The 27,996-nt window shown below is 40.7% G+C and overlaps 1 protein-coding gene across 1 annotated transcript in view; it reads left to right on the top strand.

Moving 5' to 3' along the window:
- Positions 1–27,996, top strand: part of MAMDC2 (MAM domain containing 2) — a 98,525-nt gene that overhangs the window by 31,195 nt on the left and 39,334 nt on the right. Inside the window, exons 3-8 of the mRNA XM_077816408.1 lie at positions 11,632–11,903; positions 14,816–14,900; positions 16,203–16,340; positions 21,320–21,576; positions 23,198–23,291; positions 27,360–27,506. Coding sequence (XP_077672534.1) covers positions 11,632–11,903; positions 14,816–14,900; positions 16,203–16,340; positions 21,320–21,576; positions 23,198–23,291; positions 27,360–27,506 — 993 coding nt within the window. The remainder of the gene's footprint in view (positions 1–11,631; positions 11,904–14,815; positions 14,901–16,202; positions 16,341–21,319; positions 21,577–23,197; positions 23,292–27,359; positions 27,507–27,996) is intronic.

The raw sequence follows: 27,996 nt of genomic DNA, 5'->3' as shown, positions 1-27,996 counted from the left end.
TATTAAAAGTCTTCTGGTAAGAAAACTGAATGCTTTTTCATTGTTCTCAGATCCAAGGGTTTGGGTCTGTGATCACCTATGCAAATTGGTGAGGCTTTTTATCCAACATTTCCCAGGAAACGGGGGGTGCAAGTGTTGGGAGGATTGTTCATTGTTCTTAAGATCCAAGGGTCTGGGTCTGTAGTCACCTAGGCAAATTGGTGAGGCTTTTTACCAAACCTTGTCCAGGAAGTGGGGTGCAAGGTTTTGGGAAGTATTTTGGGGGGAAAGACGCGTCCAAACAGCTCTTCCCCAGTAACCAGTATTAGTTTGGTGGTGATAGCGGCCAATCCAAGGACAAAGGGTGGAATATTTTGTACCTTGGGGAAGTTTTGACCTAAGCTGGTAAAGATAAGCTTAGGAGGTTTTTCATGCAGGTCCCCACATCTGTACCCTAGAGTTCAGCGTGGGGGAGGAACCTTGACAATTCTGTTTTCCATCATAAGGTTATTTAAACCAATCTGCACATTATAGGCCAAAGTTTTTCAGTACTGAGTCCACTGTGTTTGTGAAAGTTGCAAGAATACATAGGATATGTGAGGACTTAGTTTAATACCTGTGCTGTAAAGAAATACTTTGATTCTAAAAGTGATGTAATCTTAACTATTGGCCTTATCCTGAATAACTCTTGAAGAACGCATTATTGCAATGGTTTCATAGACAAATATAACTCTAGCCGTAAGGAGTGATTTCAGAATAGAACTTAATGCAGTGTTTTTATTGAAAGACCACACAAAGCTTGACATATACAGCAAAGCTGTTTCTTAAGGTATAATCTTGACATGCATGTGAAACTATAAAAGCATCTTCAGCATCAGTTAAATTTTTGTTTACATTTAAGGGCTAGCATATTAGTAAGTTAATTCACTAAATTTATGTTTGGTCGCTAAAGGAGGATCAGCCTGGCTGTGTCAAGAAGAAGAAAACAAAAGTTTAACAATGTTATGGCTATCCATGATTACAGATTCATGTGTAATGGACAGAATTCACATTCCACCTGCTTTGTAAGATTGCATTAATACCTGTTTCTTTTTCTTCCCCCTGCTCTTCCATGCGAATTTGCCCAAGTAAGGACCTCAGAATTAATTGATAGAGCCCCATGAATATAAATCCTGGGCAACTTTGTCTTCTCAAAATCTGTATTACCTGTTCCACAGAGCGCACCTTGGCAGTTGGGATCCCCCTTCATGGGGTATACCAGGGACAGCCGCTATTGCGGATGTGGGGAAGGCACTGGGGCACAGAGCCTCTTCATAGATGGTTCTACACTCCGGTGGAATGCTAAGGATCCTCCAGGTTTCTGGGTGACCCCTAGTAATCCCACAGCTGCAAATGTGGCTGGAGTTCCTGAAAAATCTAAGGGCTTATTTGAATGGGTCCTAAAGCCAATTTTGGAAAACTGTCTGGGGGATCATGTGAGTTTCTGGAATAAAAAAATCATAGTGACAAACTTGCCATCCTAGCTATTGAATTCCATTTTTATATTTTGCAAGCCATCTCCTTACCAAAACGGAGTGGAGTTAACTTGAAAGAAAGAAGAGTAGGATAAGCCTTGATATCCTGAAATCAAGGGGCCCTGCAGCCATAGGTTTCCCAGGCTCCCGAGGCCAGCTCTGGCTCTAGGTTTGCTAGTTTTATCATTTTCTGCTTAACCATACTCAGCCAGCAGTCTTTACTCCTCTCCTTTAGAAAGAACTGTAAATCACTGACAGGAGTGGGATCAGGACCAAAACCCTGCTGCTCAGTTTCCCCTGGGTCTAATCTACCACTGAGCTAAAGCATGAGTGTGAGCTGTTTAAAGAATATCTTCTTCTTGGAGGAAACAGGTAAGGAGCTGGATCCATTATATTTAAATGATACTGGACTCCTACCCATGGCTGGCTGGGACAATGGAGCAAGCACAGGCCTCTTTGTCAGGCCTGGTGGCATTGCATGGCCAAAGGCTAGCAACCAGTGCCAGAAACAGGTAAGCCAGTAGTCACAGCAATCAGGCTGTTTCTTTTTATTCAGTTTTTGAAGATGGTGGCTTGGCTGATTCATTCCTCTTGGAACCCCTCTCAGGAACTTGTTGGTGAATCAGAATGGGGCACTCCTTCTGAAGTCACTGGCATCACCAGATGTGGTTTGATTAGGTCAACCTTCTGCAAATGAAGAACTTCCCCATTCCAGTAACTTCAGGCTTGGATATCCATGGATCCAAAAATATACCCAATCAGTCAGCAAATTCATAGGTATTTTGAGACATTTGAGGTCATGGGTCAGTCCACAGGCATTATCTCAACCATCCTAAAAAGTCTTAGCTCAAAAAAACAATTAAAAAAAAGAAACCAAGCTAGTAAAATTTTGGAACTGAAATCATGAGAATACATGAATCATACATTCACTCAGACATGCACAAGAAGGGTTGGTTCCTGTTTTATAGACAGATGCTTATAACTCCCCCTTTTTATTTTGATACGCAGAAGGTCAATTTTGAACAGCATATTTTTGAGACACATTCTGGGTAAGATTACACTTTAACTGGGTCAGAGTAAAAAGTCTTTTCCTCCTAAAATGAGTTTTGGGTTTCAGTGTTTATATGCAGCGTAGCTGCCTTTCAGCATTCTTAATTCTAAGTACATAAGTAGTTCCATTGAAGTCAATGGGACAACTCACTTGCTTAATGTTAGCCACCTGCTTTAAGCACTTTGCTGAACTGGGGCTGAAGTGAGTTGTTTATGTGTAGATATAAGGACAATTTTATTCATGCAAAGCAAGTAAGCTTTTATAGGTAACTATCATTCCTTACATAGTTGAACTTGAAGGGAAGAATTACATAATTGTATTAACTCTGTCTCTGGTACATCAGAAGCAGTTACATACGACAGTGACAGCCTCACACGACACAACAGGTCCTAACTACGCATGTGACTTGGAAGATGCAGGTAGAGCATATATGTATTGTAACAAAGCCTAATTTTTAGTGTCTCTCTTTTTTTTTTTTTTTTTTAACTCTTTGTAGCTAAAATTAAGAGTACTATGAGTGGTGATGGGGTGGGGGGGGAATCAGAGACAAACAGCACATTTTATAATCTGGGCTAGTATCCCACTGTACAGTCACTAATCTGCTGCCCACCAATCACTGGGTCCCATATGTTTCCAAGCCACCTGGGTCTGGGTAGGGTCTTGTCATTGTTCCTATCTCTGGGAGTCTAGGACACATTCCTACGCTCAGATCTCTTGCTGCTACTCTTTTTTATGAAGTGGAATGGCTCCACCTATCTGCCCTAAACATTGGAAATCGGTGCCTAAGACTTCATGAGTCCCCCTCCCCCAGTTGCTTATACATGTGCCCTCAAAATTCCACCTAGCCTATGTACTCTAGTTCTAGTTTAACCCTTTTGGGGACAGTGTGGCCAGAAAGCAAGGAACCCAAGCTTAGCAAAGGAATTTCTTAACCATAGTCCCTTTACTCTCAAAGCACTCGAGTTAGATTTTTGGAAAACAACAAAATGCTGAGGTATACCATCCTTTGTATCTGATCTCGCCCCTGCCCTTAAGTAGGGTGGCCTTGTCTCTGATCCAGGTGCTCCAACTGAGAAACCACAGATCCCACAATCATGCTCCCCGCACCTGCACCCTACATTTTTTTTCTACACAGGAGCTCATTGTTCGGGGGGGGACAACAGCTGACAGACTATCAAATTTAATGGCCCCAGATTGCAGCTTTGATGGCTTCATGGAGATAGTCCTTCAGTGAGGTATTATGTACCCTTCCTAGGCAGCGACGCTGTCTGGAGTGCAGTTGAGTAGGAGTACCTTGGGCAAGTTTAGATGTGTTCAACACATAATACAAGATGGAGTTCATAATTTCATACAGATATATCCCACTCTGTCATGTTGTGCATCTGTGTAAATAAAAGAGGGAAACAATCGACAGAAGTTCAATAGATTAAAGAGAAAAAATTAACATTTCTCCCGGAGGTGTTAGGGCTATTCTGTACTGGTATATGGCAGAACAAACAATTGTCTAGTAAGAACGCCCAGGTCTCCTTCTCCAGAATGTTGATTCTTGTCAAAAACATAATTCAAAGAAGAGGTGGAGTTCAGAACCCAAGAGAACTGGACTGTGAACAAATGAATGCATGGATGTTTCCTTTTTAGCTGCTTTTTTATTTTTAAATATTTTTAAAGCATATAAGATCATGGAAACTTTTCTAAGATGCCAAAGAATAAAGGAAATACTTTATTAAATGATTTCCCTTCCAATTCAAAAACCGCTATCACAGAGGGGTCTCAGAATCTGACCCCCATCCTGCTCAAATGTACGAACAAAAATCACAGGCATGGCTTCTTGAAAGAGCTATTGGAAACAATAAATGGGAAAATTCAGCATATCTGGAGGCTTTTACTGCAGTAGCTAACCGATTTGACAAACAAAATACACATATGAGCAACTTAAAAGGACTTCTGAATGCTTTTAACACCAGGCCCCTGAAGCTGATGCAGCAGTTGGAAAAAAAAAAAAAACAAAACAACAAAGGAAAACTTGAGAAGAGAATAAAAGTATATGAGGCTGTTATAAAAGAAAACAAACCCATATGCTTGCATTTGGAACAAACAGAGAATCTGGTATAATCTGTACATGATGTAAGAATCTTGGGACATCTAGAGGGAGAGCAAAGAAAGGTCACAATTGTTGCCAAAAAGTCTACAATTAAGTATCACCAATGAGATCATTGTAGTGGAGCAGATGTTTTAAATCCGAAAACAGCAGCATATACTGAACTTGCCAGATTGTTACAGTTGGGCTGATAGATCAAGGCAAAAAGGCATTACCACCGCTGGTAGTAGCAATGCTTCAAAAGTACCTTGTGCCCACACGCAAAAAGCAGTAAATATATTGCTTAGTAGTAGTAGGGGCACATCTCTTCAGAGGAAGGCCTTTAAACCATTTCTGCCTGTACCACCGCACCCAGGACAGTGACTTACCATTGTGGGCAGGAACTCACCTACACTGCAGTCGGAATGGTGCAGCAGGTGCTTCACCCAAAAGGTTTCAGTCACTGAAGGACAATAAACGTGGAACCCTAAAAAGTTCTTTCCGTAGTCACTTTTAAGGATAAACTGTTTAAGAGATTAAGTCAGTACGAGTGAAAATTAAGGTTCCTGCCACAATGTTAATTTGACCACTGTGCACATCATGTACATTTTATGGTATAAATGGAACAACCTAAACAGAAATACACTCAGCCACAATTTAACAAGAATAGAAAATACTACATATGTGCAATGCAGTCAGATTGCATTGCTGTAGGAACAGTAACGCTATAATTTGTGGACTATTTGGAATGTAGGCTTCACCTTCATTAAGTTAGGGCTAGAGTTTGCCAAAAGGCATGCTTCTGTATATACAGGGCAGTGCATTAGCTGTGCCAAACCTTGAATGGGCATGCTGAGATTGCTATAGTTACAATTTAAATTTGATTCTCTAACCTTGGCATGAAAGTCTGTGCCCATATGAAAATAATGAATAGATGGTTTGCCTTTGAATCTACTGGATGATTCTCTCTCCACCCTTCCCCTTTTTTTTTAAACTGGATTTGTATGGTATAAAGTAATTCCTTCTCAGAGAAGGTCAATATTAATGCAATGTGCACACAGATATTTTTTTCTTCTCCCAGGATAGTCCTTTTGTTTAACTATTGGGCTCTACTTTTGTGCTAATGTGCTGAGTCCTTTCATTTTATAAAATGTAAAACTATAGGTAAAGTGTCTTAAAATAACTAAAGCTGCTTGGAAAATAAGGTGTTGGTGGGTTTTTTTTTTTTTTTTGCTTTGTTTTGTTCTGCAGAAACTTTTTGTTTTGTTCTACTTTTTGTTGGAAAGTTGAAAACCAAAACACTTTAAATTTTCAGCCAAAAGTATTTGGTTTTCAGGTGTTCAGTTTTCTGGTGGAAAAACTGAAAATATTTGAGGCAGGCAGAGAACTTCGGCAAATTAAACACAGTTTTTTTCCTTGCAAAAAAGGTTGGACCAAATAGGGAATCCTGAAGCTGAACACCTCAAGTTTATTCTCCTGAAACTTCTGCTATTTTCAGCCAAAATCGCATGAGAACAGCCAGTAAGATTTCAGTGCTGTTAAATCGAACCTGAACCTGAACCTAAACCAGATCAAAACACTGCCTTCACAGTGCAAACTTAATTGTGCAAAATGATTTCTGCATGGCTTTGGGAAATAGCATTTGTTAGCTAACCATTGTTGCAGGAAGAGCAAAGCTTAACACATATTATGTAATACGGTGTGGACATCTACAAAAATGGTGTCTACTTTGTTCTTTTATTCTTGGCAATAGAATGGTATGTTAAAAAATAAAACTGGATATTGCTGTGCCAAAGGAGATCTCCATAGAGCAAGTTGTTGCTCCTAGAAACCTTGATGATCCTCTCCTAATTTTTTGTATGGTGGGTACAGAGGAAACAGTCACATGACTTGTAACTTCAAGGCATTTCTTGCAAATCCATGGATTTGGGGGCATAAATTAATGCTTAATAAAATTTTCACTCAGATTTCTCCAGTTCACATTATTAAATAATGTTTCCTCAGGAACTTGCGTTTATAAACATGTTTTCCCTTTTCCCCTCCCCCTTAAAACTGTACTGTTGCTAGGTTGAATGAACAGCTGTACCAGACATAAACCCCTGTGAAGGGTGGAACATATTTGTGGTTACACTTCCAAATGTTTACACCCTGTTACATCTGCAGAATTGGTAATTTTTAGTTCTTACAAATGCTTTGTAATCTTTTTTTTTTTTAAATGGCTTGTAGTTTAGTTTGTTAGCCACAATATCTGGCTTCCTGTCTTTCATGTTACTCATAGAATGTGCAATCAGCATAATTTTCTTACTGTTTTGAGGAACAAATGCTGCAAAAAAACCGCTGATATAATCATTGCTTAGTGATATATTGATGCCCTTCAGATTTTACTATAATAGCACTGAAACACTGAAATTTGCTAAGTAAAGATAAAATCATTATGATCTAGAAGTGCAGTGTTTGTGTGGGGAAAAAATGGCAAGGTTATAGCCTAATCAATTTAAACTGATGTCGGTCTTTAAGAAACTGATTACTAGAGAAGCAAAGTCAGAGACATACTCACCCATGGGAGTTTAAAGGCCTCGTCTTTCAAACTTTACTGACGTGAGCAGTCCCACTGACATCCGTTGGGTTTGCAGGATTTATTCCTTCAGCCGCAGGTCTAGATTGTCACTGCCCTTGCTTGGACGTACAGAGGGTAAGACGAACTTACTCCCCTGTTTGACCCTGCTTAGACTGTCTTCCAGCCACAAGTGAAAAAGGGGAATTATTTGCCTCATATTCCCTCCTGCAAGCAAGTGGGTGGGGAGAGGATGGAGAGTTGGAGGAGCCCTGGCTCTGGTACCTCCCACCAACTTTCCAGCCACAGTAGCTGGCTGGGTGGCACAGTTGGGAGTAAACTGCTCCAAGAAAATGGTTGAAGTACCATACTCCCCACCCAGAGCAAGGGGCGAGCAGGGGAGGAATTGTGACTGGGTCATTGTTCTCTGGTCTGTGCCTAGGATGAAGCAGCTACTTAGGGCATATGGTTGTTGCAGTCTGGTCCATGCTGACAACTCTCTGTGATCACTAGTAAATGAAATGTTCTATACTGTGGAAGGGAATGGGATTTTGAGGAATATTTGTATATATGAAATGCTAGAAAATTAAAATTAGGTTCAATGAGAACTCTGCCTTAAAAGTTATCTCCACAAAAAGCCTTTAACAAGAGATCTACCAAGTTCAGCCGCTTCCAAAGGTTTCCCCAAACAGGAGAGAACTTCTGGAGGCAACATTTTTCTTCTTTTCTGGCTGGAGGAAGGACAACTCTGCATATGCACACCTCTCTACTTTGGGGAGCTTACTCCCCTCATAAACGCCCCTTAACTTCTCTCCCACCATCGCTCTGGACCAAGTCCTTGTAGTCCTTTCTGCTGGACAGTGTCCTTGTGCTGCAATAGCAGCATATTAGTCAGTGCCACTATTCATTTGTAAGAGGTTTAGAATTTTGTCTCCATCTGAGCTTGATCCTGCAATGTTTAAAATGCTTAAAATTAGGTATGTACTGAAGTGCTTTGCTGGACTGAAGTCAGAGTGCTCAGCATCTTATAGAACCGAGCTTCTCTTAGTCTCCTCACCTCTGCTGCAAAAGGGCTTTAGCATATAACAATGAACTGGTCAAATTAATCTGAAAGAGACGACTCAAGAGACAGGCTTTCCAGCTTTGCGATCAAATATGCTGTTCGCTTTCCCGGGGAGTCTAGAGCAAATGAGAACAAGTGTATCATGTATTTAAGGAGCAGCATCAAATTTATGTGGCATAAACATCTAGACTGGAGTCACTAGAGGACATTTTAAAACAAATTACCATTTATGAGAGAAAAGTAGACCCTAGTCTACTTATAATTAAGTTTTCAAGTTAGAAAGGCAGTTGAGTCCCGTAGCTGGTAATTTGAGGTCTCTATCTGAATGTATTTTTCCCTGTCTTTATACTAATCTATTTTTGAAAAACACAAAATGGTGAGTATTATGGTTTGCAGCCATAAGGAGGTTGTGTTTCCTTTGGGGTTTCTCATAAATTCTAGACTAAAATAGGACTGAAATCTAAACAGCAATTGCAATGTCTGGACTCTGAATTATATGTTTCTTCGTATCCATGTGTTAAAACGGGGCAAAAGTAGGACCATCTTGAAAATCCAATTCCTTGCCTGAGCTGGATATTGCTGGTTAACTCGATACAAAACAAACCCCCTAACAATGTTTCCGCATCATTCTGTTTAGAATTTTTAGAAAAATTGCATGCATTTTCTGAAAGTGGAGCCTACTGATGTCAATTACCACTGTAAATCAGGAGTCACTCCACTGAAATATGTGGAATTACAATGATGTAAATCTAGTGTGAGATCAGAATCAGACCTAAAGTTTTCTCTCTTTGTGCATGTAAAAACAGGTTTTTAAATACATGCAAGCTGATCATTCAAACTAGGTAAAAATCCATAAATACATTTCTGTACCAATTTCTTCCTGCAATTTGAGTGACTGGGAAAACTGTATACTAAAGGAAAACTGTGATTAAAACCATTCACATTTCACAAGCAGGAGTATATTTAATCACTTGCTTGTGTATAAGCAAGAATATCTGTCATAGAATGGATTAGAGGAAGGACAAACCTGTTGGAGATAAGAAGATAATATTTTTCAGAGGGTATATTAATTGTTATAGAATTCCTGTCTTTTTAAAATATCATTTAGATAAACATTTCATAATACCATACTAGATCTTGGTACGAAGAGAGAAAAACAAACCCTCACAAACATACTGTGCGTTACTTGACTTGCACATGCAACTGCATCTTTTATATACGCAGTTACCTGTTTAGCTGCACGCTCTCATATATGGCAAGCACATTTGGTGCCTATTTTTAAATTTTTGGCCCTTGATTTGTTTTTCTTTTACATATTGCTGCATTAGCAAGTCACCCATGATTAACATGCCATAATGCACGTATTCCAAGGCCTAGGGACTAAAAGAGTGTACTGTAGATGTCTATCTTGAAAGGAGAGATCATGGCAAGATGTGAAAATCCATTCCTAAAAATACAACAAAGATTTTTAATAGGTTGTGCTTTGGATGTGTGAGCAGCAGTCACATATTTGATCAAAATAAATGGCATACTGAGGAGCTATTTGAAGGAGGCAAACAGCCAATATTTGTAAGCAACTCTCAAAGAGCTTACAGTGCAAGCATATACATTATGGGCCAGAATTTCTCTTGTCCAGAGTTGCCACTCAGAGCTGCAGAGGGTGTCAGAGAGCTGCCTGGGGGATGCTGTAATGTGCACCAGTGGCAAAAGCGATCAGTGGATTATTTGCTGGCAGAGGATAGCTGAAGCACACCATACTTCAGCCACACTTACTCCCCAACCTCTGCCCCAGTGTGTAGCCTGTGCCAGGGGTTTAAGAATGGGTAAGTTGGGAGCTGTGTATGTCAGCTCTACACCTGCTGGGGTCACAGGACCACCAAGTTTCCTTCCCTTTGGGCTACAGGAGTGGAACAAAGAATGTGGAGGGACAGTGAATCAAGCTCTATGTTTCTGGGTTATTTGCTATACAGAGGGCCAAAGCCTTCTGAATGTGAGATGGATTAACTTTTCCACTGTCATTGCAGTCGCGATCTTGGGAATTAGGCTGTGCTCACTCAGGTCCCAGTTTAAGCACATGTCTAAGTACTTTGCTAACTTCAACACTACTCATGTGCTTGAAGTTAAGCACTCCCTTACATACCTTGCTGAATGGGGCCCTGAATTTGTAGCCATATGGAGCCACTGAGCAAAAAACCAGACAGAAGGGAGTGATGGGGCATGTGATACTACTGCAGCTCTGAAGATCCACCCACTCACTCTGACAGAATTTTTCCCAGCCCTGCCCCCAGAGAGTCCTGGCTCCCAGCCTAACCATTTAGAGTGGGCAATGGGAATAACATTTGGAGGAGAGGGATAGCTCAGTGGTTTGAGCATTGGCCTGCTAAACCCAGGGTTGTGAGTTCAATCCTTGAGGGGGCTATGTAGGGATCTGGGGTGAAAATTGGGGATTGGTCCTGCTTTGAGCAGGGGACTAGATGAGGTCCTTTCCAACCCTGATATTCTATGATTTGTCCCTTATGTGTTCCCAGTAGATTGCCTAAGATCATTTTACAGGAGGTCTAGGTGATATGCAAATATAGAAGATAGCATCAGACTGGCCACAGGGTAGTTTTGTGGGGTCTTGTGCTATCTACTCGTTTTGGCCAGATAATATTCCAAACAAACAACAACAACACTTAAGCATGTAGTTAGTTTTAAGTATAAGTCTAGTTCCATTACCTCTTTGGGGACTACTCATGTGTTTAAAGTTAAGCATGTGCTTTAGTGCTTTGATGAATCAGGGCATTTGTACATATTAGTGTATATTTTCAGTAGTAACCTTAGAAAGAACTGCCAACAGCTTATTTCAAGTTCTACTGCAAAACTATGAGAAGTGCTTAGATTTTACTAAGTGTCAGTTAAAATATATTTTTATTTTTAAAAAAGTTGAATTATAAAATGAAGCTAGAGATGTTTCTGTCCAGAAAATAATGGAATATTCCTGTAGGATATCCATTTATTATCTGTATAAACAATCACTCCATAAAAGTATAGTTTTAAAGGATAATACTTGAGTAAAATAACTGAAATTTGTTAAAAAAATTAATTCTTCGCACTTATAGCATCTTTCATCTTAGGATCTCAGAGCATTTTACAAACTTTAATTAAGATTCTCAGTACCTGTAAGGTAGATTATATCTTGTCTACAGATGAGTAAATTGGTCAGAGAGATTAAATGTCTTGCACAGTATGTCAGTGGAGGAGCAGGAAACAAAATGTAGGAGTCCTGGCTCAATGTCCTGTTCTAACCTCTACACAACATTTCCTCCCTAAAATGAATACTTTTATCTAGTGATGCACAGGTAAAGTGTCTGACATTTATTGCCCTATTTTTGTGTATGTTTGTGTTCCTAGGCCATTACATTTCTGTGGATACTTCCTGGGGAACTCACGATGAGAAAGCAGTACTTACCAGTCCTGAACTATATTCTGAAGAGTGGAGCTGCATCAGGCTTATATATCAGATTGCAACAGCTTCAGAGACGTCATTTGATTCTACCAGGCTAAACCTGTATCTGAGGTTACAAGGAGAAAGCTTTGATCATTTACTATGGTCAGCCAAGGAGCCTTCAGATAGCTGGCTCATAGCCAGTCTTGATTTAAGAAACACCACAAAAACGTACAAAGTAAGTACAATTGTAGAAGATAGTACTGGATTTACTGTGTACATGCTGGAATGTACTGGCTCTTGTTGAACAGGAGAGATGAGGTGGGTGAGATAATATCTTTTTAACAGACCAACTTCTGTTGGTGGAAGAGACAAGCTTTATTTGTAGTGCAGAGCTCTTCTTCAGGTCTGGAAAAAGTAATCCGTATTCAACAAACTGTCATAGATCTGAAGAAGAGTTCTGAGTAGCTCACAAATTTGTCTCTTTCATGAACAGAAGTCGGTCCACTAAAAGATTAATATTACCTCACTTACTTTATCTTTCTAATGTCCTGGGACCAACACAGCTACAACAACACTACAAACAACATTGACATTCTTCTTGGCTTTCATTGTTGTTTTCAGTAGGTGGATCTTTGAGTAGTGAGAGCACAGAAAGAGAACTCAGTGGAAAATGAAATCTTTTTCACTGGAACCCAGACTCTCTCTGGTTTTCACACACTTTCCTCTGCTACGTGTTCAAGGACCTGAACGTGCAGGCTTAATGTATGCAAAACTCCCATTGAATTCAGTGGAAGTTAGGTGCACAAAGGATTTCACATTTAATACATAGTTGCTGAAATGTTGTCAGGGACAATTCTCCAAATAAGCCTGGCATCAAGCTGGGGCTGCCAGAGTGGTCCAATCTGAGCATGCATGGTAACTGGACTGAAAGAGTAGGCATAGAACTGCACGTACATAAACAGATCTCTACTTCACTAAAGGTGGTTTTTTGGTGCAAATAGAACCTCACTTTTTAAGGTCTTTCAGAAAACTCCTATAGAGTGCATGATACTCAGTTTATGTAACTGCCAGGGATGAAAGAATTAATCCTTCCTGTAACCTGTTAGCTGCTGGTTCCAGGGCATCTAGGCATTTTAAAACTGATTGATTTGGAGATTGATTCGGGATAGCAATCTATTAATTCTATCCCTAAAATCAAGTAGTTAATGCTGACCTCCATATATGTTCAGTCCCTAAAATCCAAATTAATGCTGCCCCCCACCAACAAAATAGGTTAATAACCTCCCCAAATTAATCAACTCTTACCCCCACTTGGATTAATCAGCTATGCCCCCAGATCAGTAATTACTTTCCAGTCACCACTCTTCTTTAGAGAGCTGCTTAGCTTTTGTTATTCCCACCCTCACTGGTTCTTGTTTCTGCTCCCCTGCCCTCAAAGGAGAAGAGGGTTCGAGGCTTACAGGGCAGTATTGATACCCAAGCTCTTTTCCATAGAGTATCTGGCAGTAGCTTTCTTCACTTCACAGTCTGGTCTCAAAGCTCCCAACTCATTGCTAGCTCTTGTACTACCTCACTAGCTGTCTCTAACTCTCACTGAACCCTCTAGAAGCCTTTTTCTCCATGTCCCTGTGACATCACCGCCTCACTGAGTGACTGCATTAGTACCATCCCCAGGTTCCATTTATGTTGACATACACACTTAGAAAACTTCAGCAAGTACCCGTGGAAAAAAGTCATTGTCTTGAATGGTGGCAGTAGCTACACTAGGCCCATGCTTTTGTTCTTGTCTTTGTCATAGGGCTCATGGGGACAATAAAGAATACCTGGTGATGGAATGATAAGGATGGTCATTCCCCCTTAATGTCCCCAAACTGTGCATACACACAAGCATAAGAGCCTGAGCTGAGGTGGAAGGGATGTGCTCTGCCCCAGCTGTGGTAATTCTATATCTGAGCCTATCCCCAGGAAAGAAAATGAGAAATGTTCTATTGATTTTAGTGGGAGCAGGAGCAGGTTCCATGCTTGTGTAAAACATGTTAGGTTAAATTCATCTGTGATGTAATGCTGTTCAAGTCACTGGAGATACCTAAGAAATGAATTTTTCCCAATAGCCTTCAGGAGGAATGGGAGGCACATTGATATATCTATATAGCAGCAGTACTATGCAGAACTCCTAAGTGTTTGCATTGCCAGCATTAGCTGGGGCCCAGGGGCCAGAGTCATGGCCTTATTCCCATTCTGCTCAGACATGTCTCTTTTGGATATGTGCTTCTGGAGCACTTGCAGCCATAGCTGCCTCCAGTGATGAGCTGCCAAAAGCTGAAGAACCGGTTCCTTCACTCGCTCCAGGTCTTTCGCGGCAGGTCCTTCACTCGCTCCGGGTCTTCGGTGGCACTGAAGGACCCGCCGCCAAAGACCTGGAGCGAGTGAAGGGCCTGCCGCCGAAGACCCGGAGCGCCACCGGGTGAGTAAAAATTAAAAAGAGATTCTCAGGGGAGCCTCCCCAGCCAAGAGCTCAGGCGGGCCGGACAGGATGGTCCCGTGGGCCAGATGTGGCCCGCGGGCCAGGGTTTGCCCACCCGTTTAACAACCGGTTCTAAACTGGCTTCAGAATGTAACAATCGGTTCGTGCAACCCGGTTTGAACCGGCTCCAGCTCACCACTGGCTGCCTCCCATGTAGGAGGAGTATTAGCCAGGGGAAGCTGGAGTCAGCTGCCTGGGCCTACTCAGCCCATCCTACTTAAGGGTAGCCATAATGGTGAAGTTTTGAGAGAGAGGATCTGTGGGTGTTTTATCTCTTTATAGTAAATTAATGTGCATCTGAAGGTGCCATATCAACAACAGAGGGGTCTGAAGTCTGTTATCTGCAAAACAGGTATAACACAGTGGGTAAAATGCAGGCTTCCTCTCACTATCCATCAATGTGCTTTAGCGCTGACTTAGAGGAAAGAGAGCAGTACAGTCTCCATGCCCATTCCATCCTTGGCCTCTCTGTTGCCCAGCAAGGGCACCTCTAGTGATTAAACACAGGACAAGACTGCTACATTTATTTAGCTACTCTAATATCACAATTTTAAAGTTTCGATATTATATACAGTAACAGAAATACTAGCACCCAATTATACTATTGTGTTTATATTTTCCAGATTGTACTGGAAGGTGTACTGGGACAAGATAATTCTGCCAGTATAGCAGTTTTTGAAATTAAAATAACTAATGGATATTGTATTGGTAAGTACCATCCCTCTCCCCATGTGCATAGATGAAAACAAAAAATATTTTTTATTAGAGAATAGTCTAGCATAGTCCATGTAAAAAGTTCACTATATTTAAACTCTGTGTGTGTGTGTGTGTGTGTGTGTGTGTGTGTGTGTGTGTGTACACACACACATATATAGGTCTCTATGGCAGAGAGAGAGCTTCACTTAAATGTATATATTTCTGGGCTATTTATTGCACATTCAAGATCTACTGTAGGACTCAGAAAACTAGACTGCTGCAAGTACTGGACGTAACAGCTGCAACCCTATGACTAACTGTCCATTCATGCTTCATTATGCAGATGTCCGAGCAGCTCCATAGTTACAGTTGTGTTGATGATTGTACGTAAAGGAGGAATTTTAAATCCCTTAATTCCCCATGATATTTCCCAGAGATCCCTACCAAAGTAATAAAATTGCAATGAGCAGGAAATATTTAAATTTTTAGGTAAATTTAGTGGTGGATGAATCTGCATTTTTCCATTCTTGTGTGTATACGTTACACACTAAAAGATAACATTTCAAAGTAACGTTTTATTGTGCTCTGAATAACTTACTTATCACAAGCATCACATGCTTGATAATTCACGCATACTTTACTCTTCTTTGGGCAGGCTACTTTTTAAACATGAAGTTTAAAAATAATCATTACATCTGTTTGGCTCTGCAATGGACATTCAGTAGACAGGGGGCCTTTCTGTTTTACCAGCCCTGCTCCAATTACAGTAGTCATTGCTATAAATCTCAGCTATCCAGCTATGCTCCCCAGCCTGTCTACCTGCCTGTGACTACAGGGCCCAGCCAGCCCATCACCATAGCTCCCTGCACATACACCCCATTTCACTGAGCCCCATTCCAGCCTCTCTTGGACCCACTGTGGTTCACCAGTGGGAGCTCTGGTCTGACAGACCTGATAAGGGTCAGAAAGTAGTACATTGAGTCCCTGTTTTGGCATTTGCAATATTTTAATTGGTGCTAAGTTCCAGCAATTAGTGAGATACTTTAGCAAATGTCAAAAGAACAAGCAGGATTGAACAGGACGTGACACAATAGTTCATAGCACACATCAAGGGTCATTGGCTATGGTAGTGTGGCAGTTTACATTGCTTCCTTTCATGGCTAGCTAGTAAGCCCTGTAGGTGTTTTTTCTTAGATTGCAGAAGGCTAACATGTGGTCTCTACTAAGACAATAAAGTAGATGCTTAGCAATAGCCTTTCTTGGTGCTTCTGTAATGAACATATGTGATCTTCATGATGTTATCTGCAATTGCAGAATGTGACTTTGAAGAAAATCATCTTTGTGGCTTCATGAACCAATGGAACCCCAATGTAAACTGGTTTGTTGGTGGAGGCAACGTTCGAAATTCACAATCCATCTTCCCCAGAGACCATACATTTAACAGCGAATTGGGTAAGCAACAAGTAGATTATCTAAACTAATAATAATCTGTGCCCACAAAAGCATCTAACTTTTAATTTTTGTATTGTGGTAGCAACTAACCGACCTAACCAGGTCACATGATCGAAAGATAAACTAGGACTTTACTTTTGCTTACCCTGTTGTCAAAGAAAAATAAAATAAATGGTTGGCGAATAATATTGTGACATTTATAATGGTGCAAAGGAAGGGCTGCGTTTTAAGAGAAAGTTAGGAGGCCAGATCCTTGCTACTCATAATTCCTCTTTTTGCTACTCCTTCTGAGGCGATTTCCTTCAGATCTAGGCTGAGGGGATCAAAGGTGGTGTAAAGGCCAGCTATTCTCCAGTCCTTTCCTAGCTAGTGTAAATACCTCAGAGAGTAGGTGAAACGCATTCTTTCTCAACCTTGCTCTCTTTATATTTCCCCTCATCTACTACTTAATATTGTATGTGACTGGAAAAAAAAAGTCCATTTATTTTTCATTCCAATACTTGCCTGTTCTAAGTTTCTCACATTGGAATGTGGGAGTCACGTGGCTTGAGATATTTAAAACAAGAATAGACAAAGTATTGGAAAAAATACTGTAAGAAACAATCCTGCATTGGCAGATGGAGAATGGGCTAGATGACTTAGATGTTAGTGATGGAAAATACTTATTATGATTCTAAAGGCTTTGATCCTGTTTCTTCTTTCTCATTAAGTTCTTGTCTTCATCATTTTCTCTCATTCCCATCACTCTTTTGGGTCCGTTTTACTTTCAGTGGTCAGGTAACTTTCATATGTAAGTACAGTAACACACCAATGATGATAGGAATCAATTGCATCTGCAGCATTAATAGGAGACTAAGCCCTTTTGTCTGTTGAATAATTTAGGCCCTGATCCTACAAAGATTTTATGCACATACTTAACTTTGTGCACTGTGAGCAGCCTGCTTTAAGAGCAGGAGCAGATTTACCATGAAACACACCATGTTGTGGCACCAGGCCCCCAAAGACAGGGGGCCCCCCAAATGCAGGATAAATATCTGACAACCTGCCCTGAGACCCGGCTGCCTGCATGCCGTGGCCGATGGTCCCACGCCACTCCCGGAAGCGGCCGACTGCTGGCACATCTCTGCATGCCCCTAGGGGGGAAAGGGGAGGAGGCAGTTCCCCTGCCCTCAAGGGGTGCGCAGAGACATGCCAGCAGCAGGACTAAGGTGGCTCCCTGCCTGCTCTGCCTCCCTCCCTCCCATGCCGCTTTCCTCCTGGAAGCGGCCGGCATGTCCCTTCAGCCCCTCGGCGTGTGTGTGTCTCCGAACGCTGCCCTCACCCTGAGCGCTGACTCCACTCCTCCCATTGGCCAGGAACTGCAGCCAACAGAGACCCCCTGCCCCTGGCTAAGAGCTACTGCCAGAGGGGTGTGTGTCCTGGTCACTTTGGGAGCCGTGCTGCCCGAGGTAAGCACTGCTCCCCTGCCCCCCATCCAGAGCCTGCACCCCTCACCCAAACCTCCTCCCAGAGCCCGCTCACCCCCCCGCTCGAACCGCAACCCCCTGACCCAATCAAGGTACCGCACTTTATTTTCATTTACTTCTCATTACTTATAATATAGGAGGAGGATGAAGAAAAAAAGAATGAAAAACAGGGTGGGGGAGGTAAGAGGATAATGTTCTTTTTCATGGCTGGGTCCCCAAGGGGGGACCCCAAAAATGAAGCTGTGCACAGGGCCCCACTAACTCTAAGTCTGCCACTGGTTTAAGAGCAGTCTGCTCACAGTGTGTAGAGCTGAGCACGTGCATAAGTCTTTGAAACATCAGGCCTTAAGTATCGCTCTCATGGCAACTTTTCCTCATTTTGTATTGTGCTCCTTTACTCTAGTCTCATGTTCCTGTCATCTTTTACATTCCACTCTTCACCCAGTCCAGACTTGAGCAGATGTAAGGGCCTTATAGCTCACTGAAAGAACAGCAAATTTAAAAAAAAAAAAAATTTGTAGCAAACGAAAAAGTAGAAGTTTTGAGTTGCTTTTGATATGAAAAAACTTCTTCTTGGACACTGCTTTGTAAATATTAGACATCTAGTTTGTGAATCAGTTGCTTCAGACATATAAAAGATGTGTTTTCTCTTTTAAACATACAAGGAACTTGGCATGGGGAAAAAAGTTCACTTTCCTCCCTCAGTGGTAAGAAAGGCTAAAAGATAGAATTCTCCTTAAAACCATATGTATTACCAAAAGCTCTGTTCAGCAGGTATTAGAAATTATACCAGGCTGAGTGGCCATTTCTAAGTGGGCTGTGCTGAACATATGAATATGTATTTTCCATGTGGATTTGGCCCACAATTCAGAAAGCAAGTGAATGTCTTATACATAGATCCGAGAACTAGTATCCTGATAAATGGTTCCTGCTCTAAATATATGCCCCTTACAAGGGAACAAGACCACGCTATCTGTTCTCACCACCTTTATTGGTTGTAACATTAGACTAGAGAAGACTGCTGCATTTTGCAACGGCTTTAGTCTCTGGGTGAATTCAAGATGTAACCCCAATGAAATTTGCAGGTCTTTAGCACTTCTGAAAATCAGGCAAAAGGTATCTTGAGTTGAGCATTGAAAAACAGAGGCACACAAAATTAGCAAACTCTTCTACAAATTTTGGCTGTAGATTCTGAAAATTAAAAAGTACCTGTGTAACTTGAATGAAGGAACGTGAATGCAAAAGCTAGTTAAACCCTAACTTGTGCTCTAAAAATAAAGTGGGTGTCCTATTCAAATCGTAGTGCTGTCTGTTTCTTTTGCCCTTTTAACAGACTTTATTGATTTTCATGTGATCTACTGATTTTGATAGTACAACAAAAGACCGTAATGCTGTTATGTTTAGAGCAGTGACTATGATGCAGTTTTACAATCTCTGTAAAACTTATGCATTAAAAATCTTCTATTGGGACCCTGTTCTGACTGTCGTCATTTGTAGGGGGAAAAACAGACATGAAAGAAGAGATTAAAACCCATCAGTGATCCAGATAACTTGAAAAAGTTAAGAAAAATTTTCTGAAATCTTTATAACATGATTGTTATGGTCTGTAGTCTGTTTAAGAAAAAAGAAACCACCCACAACTATATCTAGGACAAAACTGTTCCACATTTATAAATACTGAAATAACTCATTGTCTGGATTTTAAAATTATGGTACATGACAACGTGCTGCCAATTACAGAAACCTTTTCATCCTTGTAATGCCGAGCCGTACATATTCCAAGCGTTTGCTTATCATTGATATTGGATGGAGGAATTCAGTGAGCAGAAAGTATAGGGAATGAAACACAACTCATTTATATGACATTGACTTAGCTGGAGTTAGAAGACTTTTATTTCTTTAACTTAACTAGGGTTCTGTTCTTTAGGTCATAGAACACAAAGCACTTAAAGGTTTAGAGGATCTTTCGGATCTCTCCTTGTACATAAAACTTATGTAGTAGATGCCTTTTCTTCACTACTTTGCTTGAAGTGCTTCTTTTACACTATACTAGCAAAGACAGGGCAGACTTTTTAGTTCCTTGTTGATCTTACAGAAAAGAAGTTGAGGGCATTCTAAGGGCAGCAATAGGCAAGACTTATAATTCAGATCTTAAACAATGTGAAGTGTGTGACAAAACAAGAAACCAGGAAATGAAAAGTGATGGTTAACACCTCCTTAACTGATGCCGCTGTGCCTTTTACCACCACAATTGTATGAGTTGAGTACAGAGTATCAGTCTAACACTGCTTGGCCCCCAGTCAGCTAAACAATTGGTAACCAATTTAACTTGAGTTTAATATGTTACACTTTCACTAGCCCACACTTGGTGACTCATTGTTGAGAACCTTTCACCATTTGTGAACGAGCTTGCCACAAACAGTGAAAATTAAGTTGTGACAAGTGGTAACACTGCATGGAAACAATGAAGCACCAAAAATGCCCTCAGCCAACTGCAGTAGAAATGAAACCTAGGTTGGGAGGTTGGTGGCAAGGCAGGAACTTGCCAGACTAGTAAAAGAGGCAGAGACAGCCAAATTAGCCCTTCTCAAAGTCCAAGATGAAGTGGTCAACAGCTAAAGCTTCTAAGTTCATAAAATATCAACTAATTATTTGGGCTACAGAGATGAGGAACCTCCCCAGCAACAAGTATACACAAACCAACATACAAACCTTAAAATGTTAACTCTGAAATAGCCTGTGGTTGTGGCATTTCACTCTACTGTTATATATATTTTCACCATGCTGAGCAATATTTTTCCATGATAAACCTCATCTCTGATCAATATATATTATTTTATGTCCTTTAACTGTGGCAGCTCTGGGTGTGCATCAGAGACCTAGAAAGAGAGAATGTAAATATACAGATATGCATATGCTGTTTAGATAAACAGAAATACATATAAAGGGTCAAATTCTCAACTGCTGTAAATCAGCATAAATCCACTGAAGTCAATGTAGCTATGTCAATTTTCAACAACTGAGAATCTACCTCATGTGTGTGCAGGAAGTAACCTACTTCTTCTATTCTAATCTGACTGGGACATGGTAAGTTTCTGTCCTTTGAATTTTTTCAGTTGTGAGTTTGGAGAGCAGATTTTTTCAATTTAAGGTAAAATTGAAGACTTAAATGACTTGAGACACAACAGGTAAGGGTTGTGATTGGCTTATTTACCTCTGGAATCCCAGTCTCTCAAAATCACAACTCACCAATATGCTATTCATAGGATTGTGCCGAGAGAAGAAGAGGGGAAAAGAAAAAGGGAGGCAACATCTGTAATTTGTCAAGTGAAGAGAGTATTACTACTATTAGCATTTCTAAGGAGGCCCTCACAGTAGTTATCCAATGTATATGTTGTAGATAAGCAGCATATCAAATTTCTGCACATCTATTGATACATCTATTTAATTGTCATTTTCACCATTATATATATTTAAGGGGTTTTTATATATATATATATTTATATTTTTTAGGTCATTACATGTATGTGGACTCTATCTATGTCAAGCACTTCCAAGAAGTGGCCCAGCTGGTCTCACCTAAGACAACCACTCCCATGTCCGGCTGCTTATCCTTTTATTACCAACTTCAGCAGGAGAGCGGCATTGTTTTTACTCTCTATATGAGAGATATAAATGGCTTTTATGAGGAGATCTGGAAGATAGACCGTACAATGAATACAGACTGGAGTTTAGCAAAGGTTGATTTTGATGCACCATATCCAATGGAGGTAAGAAAATCAAAACCTGTGCAGTATAGCTATATCTTCCACAGTTTGCATTGCAGCTCCATATGTCAGTGCTGCTGACGTACCGCTTCTTCTCTACTATGTCATAAAATCAAATAGAACATGTGTATCTCTGTCATCATGTCTCTTACCTTCAGAGGGCCTACTAGTGTCCAGGTATGGCATTGCAGGGATTGTTTCAGTCTAGCACCCCCTTTTGTTGGTTTGTTATGTATGGCCTAGTCCTCCTGCCAGGTCGCTGTTCAGTTCATTCCCCTTCCGGGACTAACAGAACAGTCCCCAAAATAGGAAACTCTAATCCATCTCCTGGCCTCTATCTGGTGCTTGATATTCTTGGCTTCTTTTATCTTTGTTGCCTGAGCTTCCCCTCTTGGTCTAGGGAAGAGGTAGGGGAACCCTGTCTGCCCTCTCCTCTGGGTTCCAGTCTGGGGACCTTATTTAGGCAGTTAAGGACTGTTCCTTCAATCCCGCCACTATTTCCCCTTTGCTTCACTTATCAGCATCCTCATAAGATCAGCAGGCTCTGTTGTCCCTGCACTGACTCTGTGATTCCTCACAGTTTCTCCTGGGACTAGCTCAGGAGGCATCTCCTACAAGCCAGTTTCGTTCCTCTCTGCAGCAGACGGACTGTACAGTTCTAGCAGTTCTTTGCCCCTTTTTCAAGGCAGTCAGTAGCTCTCTCTTATGAACAGGAGTTCCCCTCAGCCCTCTCCTTGGAGCTGGGAGTGTGCCTCATGCCTCTTGCCTTAGATTAGTCAGTTGCAAGGCCTTGTACCAGCTTCCCTCAGCTGAACACCCTTCCTAGTAAGCCTTCCAGTCTGGAGGGTTTGTCAGGCTAGACTTCTGCTGTCAGCATCTCCCTGCTCTGATGGAGGAGGAAGCCTTTATACTGCTCCCCTTCTCCTAACCCCTTCCTTGCCCTGCCCTCTCTGAAAGATTTGGGCCTTTAAAAGGTACGGTCTTCTGATTCCTTCCCTAAGCACCATTCATTCCCAGGACTCTTAGGTCTCTACATGTATCTTTTGAACTCCTCTGAACATTTTAAAGGGCCAAGTGGTAGGGCTGACCAGTAGGCACTACTGCCCTCTATCCTGGCCTACCCCATTGCAATCTCATTTGAAAATAAATGCACTTTTAAAAGTTGTGGTAGCTAATGCACCTGAGTGTACTCTCTGGGCTGTATTATTCCTTTTCCCTGTTCAGATAGGATGCCTCCAGCAACCACAGCTTAGATCTTACTCCTTCACAACCCCCCTTAACACAGCTCGATTTCTCAAAGCTAAAATTGAGCTCTATATTTTATTATTATTCTTATTTATTATTATTTTATTCTAAATCTCAGGGCTATCCAAAAGAAATAGGAAGTAGAAAGTGTTTATTCTTTGCTGACTCTTGATGCTTCACAGAATGGGAAGAAGATTCCATTCCTGACACCCTCCCTCTGTCCCCATCCCGGCCTTGGAATGCCAATACCTGCACTATCCTCTCAAAGAGGTTTTGTAGTTTTTCCTAAGTAGTCTGAATTCCAGATGATGAAGTTGTGTTACTACATTGTAGTGACATACACAATAGATAAGTAATAAATTGCCATTTATTTTTTCAGGTTATTTTTGAAGTTGCTTTCAATAGTGCCAAAGGAGGCTATGTTGCTCTTGATGACATTTCTTTCTCTCCAAATTATTGCAGCAATCAGACAGGTATGAATTCTTTTGGGTATTTACTTTCCATAGTTTCTCCCTTCCTCTGCCTCCTTTTATCAGTCTGTAGATTTCAGTGCTTGGAATATACTTTAGTGACATTCAAATACTAGCCTGCTCAATTTAGCAATGCCACTGGGTTCCTCCTCTTAAGAAATGAAATGGGATTGTAGAATAAATGATACATGCAGATCAGAAGTGAGGGTAATTTACCCTTTGTGTAAAGCTCTTTGAGATCTGATGATGGAAAAGCACTATATATGAACTAGGTATTTATTTATTATTAATTATTATTATTATTATTAGTCATTGAAACAACATACTTAGGGACATGGTGGATTGTCCATCATATGACGTCTTGAATTCAGGATTGGATATCATTCTAAAAGGTGTGTTATAACTCAAACAGAAGTGATGGGCTTGATGAAGAAATTACTAGGTTGGGTTTTATGACCTGAGTTATGCAGGAAGTCAGACTAGATTATCATAATAGTCCCTTCTGACCTTAATCTGTAGATTGCCAGAGCTTCAAAACTAAAGCACAGCATTTTAAATTTTGAGTAGGAATAAAGAAGATTTTAACTCTGTATTTGGCACTGGTGCAACCACAGCTGGAACACTGTGTCCACACTTCAAGCAGGATGTTGATAAATCTGGAGAGGGTTCAGGGAAGAGCCACAAGAATGATTAAATGATTGGAAAACATGCCTTGTAGTGATAGACTCAATGACCTCAGTCTATTTAGCTTAAAAAAGAGAAGGTTAACAGGTAACTTGACCACCGTCTGTAAGTGCCTTCAAGAGGACCAAATATTTGATGATGGGCTCTTCTATCTAGCAGACAAAAGTATAACAAGATAATGACTGAAAGCTGACGCTAGACAAATTCAGACTGGAAATAATTTATCAGTGAGGCTAATTAACTGTTGGAACAGTTTACTAAGGGTTGTGGTGGATTCTCCATTACTGACTATTTTAAAATCAAGATTGGATGTTTTTCTAAAAGATATGATCTAGTTCAGCAGGAATTATTTAGAGGAATTTCTATGGCTTGTGTTATACAGAAGGTCAGACTTCTGGCCTTGGAATCATGGAAGTTTTTATGAAGTATGTAGAGAATGTCATTCATTTGGGCAATTGATCCAAAACAGAATGGTCTACCCTTCCTCTCAGACAAGTTGCATGCTCCATGCTGCAACTGGAAAGCTAGTTGGAATGCTGTGATTCTATCTCCCCTGAGGTTAAACAAATTTCCACAGAGACTGAAGCTGGTACAGCATGCCTCTGAGGGAGCATGGGACAGGGACAGGTGCCCAAAATTAAATAAATAAGGTGCCATGGTGGCAAGAAACCACAGGTGACTGGCAAGGGCTGTATCCTTCCCACAGTGAGGACATGTCCCAGTGTTAATATCTTCCCACATGCCTGGTATGCCCTTTCAGAGTTAAGTCAGAAGATACCTTTTGGGGTCATGTGACCTACTCACTTCCCTCAGTTGATGGAGTGACTAGCTGCCTCTGAGAGGGGAGTGTTGTTAGGATTTTATTAGGTTTCCACAACAACAGAACCAAGATGGATCCATGTGATTGTTGTTGCGGGGCAGTTAGGGCCAGTATTCAGCCCTTGGCAGATACAGTGTCTGTCCCTGGACTAGCCAGATACTGTTTAGTTTGAATGTTGCTTTTTGTTGCTAAGTAACATTCTAACAAAATGATTAATGATTTGCTATCAAACCTATTCATTCTTTTTGGTCACAATTATGAATTCTTTTGAAATGGGAAGAAAAAAACATTTTGTACTGATCTAGTAAAAAAGGAAGAAATTGCTTTCTACATCTATCTCTACATGGTCTCTGCAAACTTTATCTGCACAGCTTAAAGATGCATTCTCTGGAGGGCATGAGACTGAGACCCCAGGTGTGTTGCTAATCTACCAGTCTTGGTTGATTGAATGTAGTTTTTGTATAACTATCTTCTCTCCTCCTGTTCTGGTTTTACTCATTTTTGTAACAGTCTGTGCTTGGGATTTATGTATTTTTTTGAGTTCTTGATTATGTTTGCAATAATGTTGCACTTTGATCCATTTATTACTTATACTGATAATATATTTTCCTCTTCTATTTTAACTTTCAGGTGTTGTTTATTTGATGGGCTAAATACAGTCTGTTACCTCTTTAGAACACAATACAGTTTATTCTAAATATCCTGACTCAAATTCTTATCCACTGTAAATGCGCGGAACTCTAGGTTGTCAGTGGAGCTACATTCAGTTACACCAGGTCTGATTTTGGCCCATTAAGTTTTTCTGTGTGAGAAATTCATGCCAGTAATTTCCTTGGTGTTTTGTTGAAATATGTTCAGTTACTTTTTAACCTTTCAGTCTTGTCATCAATTCCCCTATTTCCATCTCTAGTTGCTTTGAGTACTTCTGAAATTGCATTCTCTTTCTGCTCGGCTTTAGTGGTTCTCTGCCTCCAGCTGTCCAGGAGACTGTGTCAGCTCTATCTGAAATCCTTTGTTGTATAATAGTGACATTAAGTTTTGATTTTTTTTCTAGGAGTTCTGATTCAAAAGTGCACAAATATTAGCTCAGATCTTCAAAAAATCTACCAGCCACCCATTAGTCAGAGGACTAAACTTACTAGTCACAGGCTGATTCAAAAGATGGGGCCTGGCTCTTCTGGCCAATGCCCAAATGAAAAGCTGAATTCAATCAGCACCCAGAGTCAGGGTGCAGGGATTTTTTCCAAGTGCTGTTCTTGGACCTTGCTTGGCACCTCTATCTTTCACAGCTGGCTCGTAGGTGTCTGTTAAATTTAAAGCCACCACAACCCTATTTGTCCACTGGAAAGGAAGAGAAGCACTTACTTTCTGCTTTTCCTTTCTACTCAGGGTCTTCCAGCTGTTGTAAGGGGTAGCATCTTCAAAACATTAACCCTCCCTTGCCCTCCTAGCTGCTGCAATAGGGTTGGTTGCCGTTAGGGCTGATCTGTTTTCAGTCTTCTACAAGGGCTGAACCCCCCCCCCCTTTTTTTTTTCTTTTTTTTTTGCTGCTAACTTAGAGCTTAGTTTCTGCAGAAACTAAGCACCCGGATCCCCACGCTTACTCTGGGAAAGCTCCTACTTGGCAGTAGCAAGCAGACTTTTCAATTCTTGTATTAGCTACTGTACTGTAATGCTAGGGAGGACTGAGCCAGGCCATCACGGAGCTCCTATAGACCTGACCTACCACCTGTAGGAACGTCCCCTGATTGCCATATGTTGATTTTCCCCAATAACTTGTACAAATGATCTGTGAATATCTTAGAGAGAAGCCTTTTTTATTAGAAGCAGTCTGCCGGGTGGAGATATTTTTAGATTAAAACTCTGGCCTTTGAATTCCACACAGCAGGAAAACCAAAAAGCCTTCAGCATGAATGAAGAGATTAGCTCAACTCTTTAATAAATTACACCATTTATAGTAATGTTTTCCTTTGTGCAGTGAAACATGCAATACTAATGTGAATTGAGCAAAGCTCCATATGTCAGCCATAAATAAAAAATACTACCCCCATCCACCCCTACCTACCTTTCAGGAAAGGAGGGTTTGTTTAAATGAATAAATAAAATTTAAATATTTGTCTTAGAAGGTTATCACACTGGAAATCTAAATATTATTATTATACACACACTTTTTGTCTGGATATCTTTTGAATGGAGTAAGACAGAAAAAAATGTCTGGGTGTCTTTATGCATTACATCCTGAAGGAGAAATTTTATTTTCTTTTGACGTCTGTTGCCTGTTTATTTTTTTTATAGGGACTGTGAAAGAGGTATTTCCCCCCTTGGCAAAATATAAGAAAATAGGATCTATTTGTCATACAAAAATGATAGTCAGGCTGACATCAAACTGTGTTCCATACGTATAAAGCGTGTGTGTATATGTATCTGCTTCTCTTCTGCAATACACACGATTACTAGTCATGAACAAACCGAGATAAAACAGAATACATTTTGGCATTCTTGTTCGTAAAATACTTATGCATATTACAGTGTACCCCTCCTAGCAGAGCATGTTTATCTTTTTGCAGGATTTTCTTTCAATCCTGCTGAGGCAAGCTGCAATTTTGAGGAAGATCTGTGTCATTTTTATCAGGATCACAAGGATGGCCCTGGCTGGAGCAGAGTGAAAGTAAAGCCTAATGCATATAGGACTGGAGATCACACTACTGGATTAGGTAAATCGAAAGTTCTTTTAAGTGGAAAAGTCCAACTGGATATGAAGGTTAAATTACTCTTTATTCCAGAACAGACTATGCAATTGACATACTGCTCTGCACTGGGGGTACGGCAGAGAGATACTGCCCCAGAGGGAGCTCTGTAACCCAAGAACCTGTTAATGCCAGCTGGCAAGGGGGCACAGAGTGGGTGCATAGAGAGTACAGGTGTCTCTTGAGTCTGGCATGTACATTCTGTTTCACCAGAGAGGGTCATGTGCATCCTTTAATGAAAGGTTATGTCATACTGATCCTCATAATTGTTGCAAGATGTCTGTATGGATGATAGAGTTGTGTATATGTACTGAAAATATATTTTAACATCTGTCACAATCAAAGAGGAAAACAGGTTTTCTTCCAGAGAGGAGGTAAGATGCATATCTGTCAAAATGTAAATTAAGCATTGCAAGCCAACACAATAGAAGCGCTATTTACATAGAGCGTCAACAGA

Source organism: Eretmochelys imbricata, chromosome 5 (assembly GCF_965152235.1).
Source record: "Eretmochelys imbricata isolate rEreImb1 chromosome 5, rEreImb1.hap1, whole genome shotgun sequence".
Classification (NCBI taxonomy): Eukaryota; Metazoa; Chordata; order Testudines; family Cheloniidae; genus Eretmochelys; species Eretmochelys imbricata.
The sequence above is the reverse complement of the archived record's forward strand: the minus strand, read 5'-3'. Positions and strand labels throughout refer to the sequence as shown.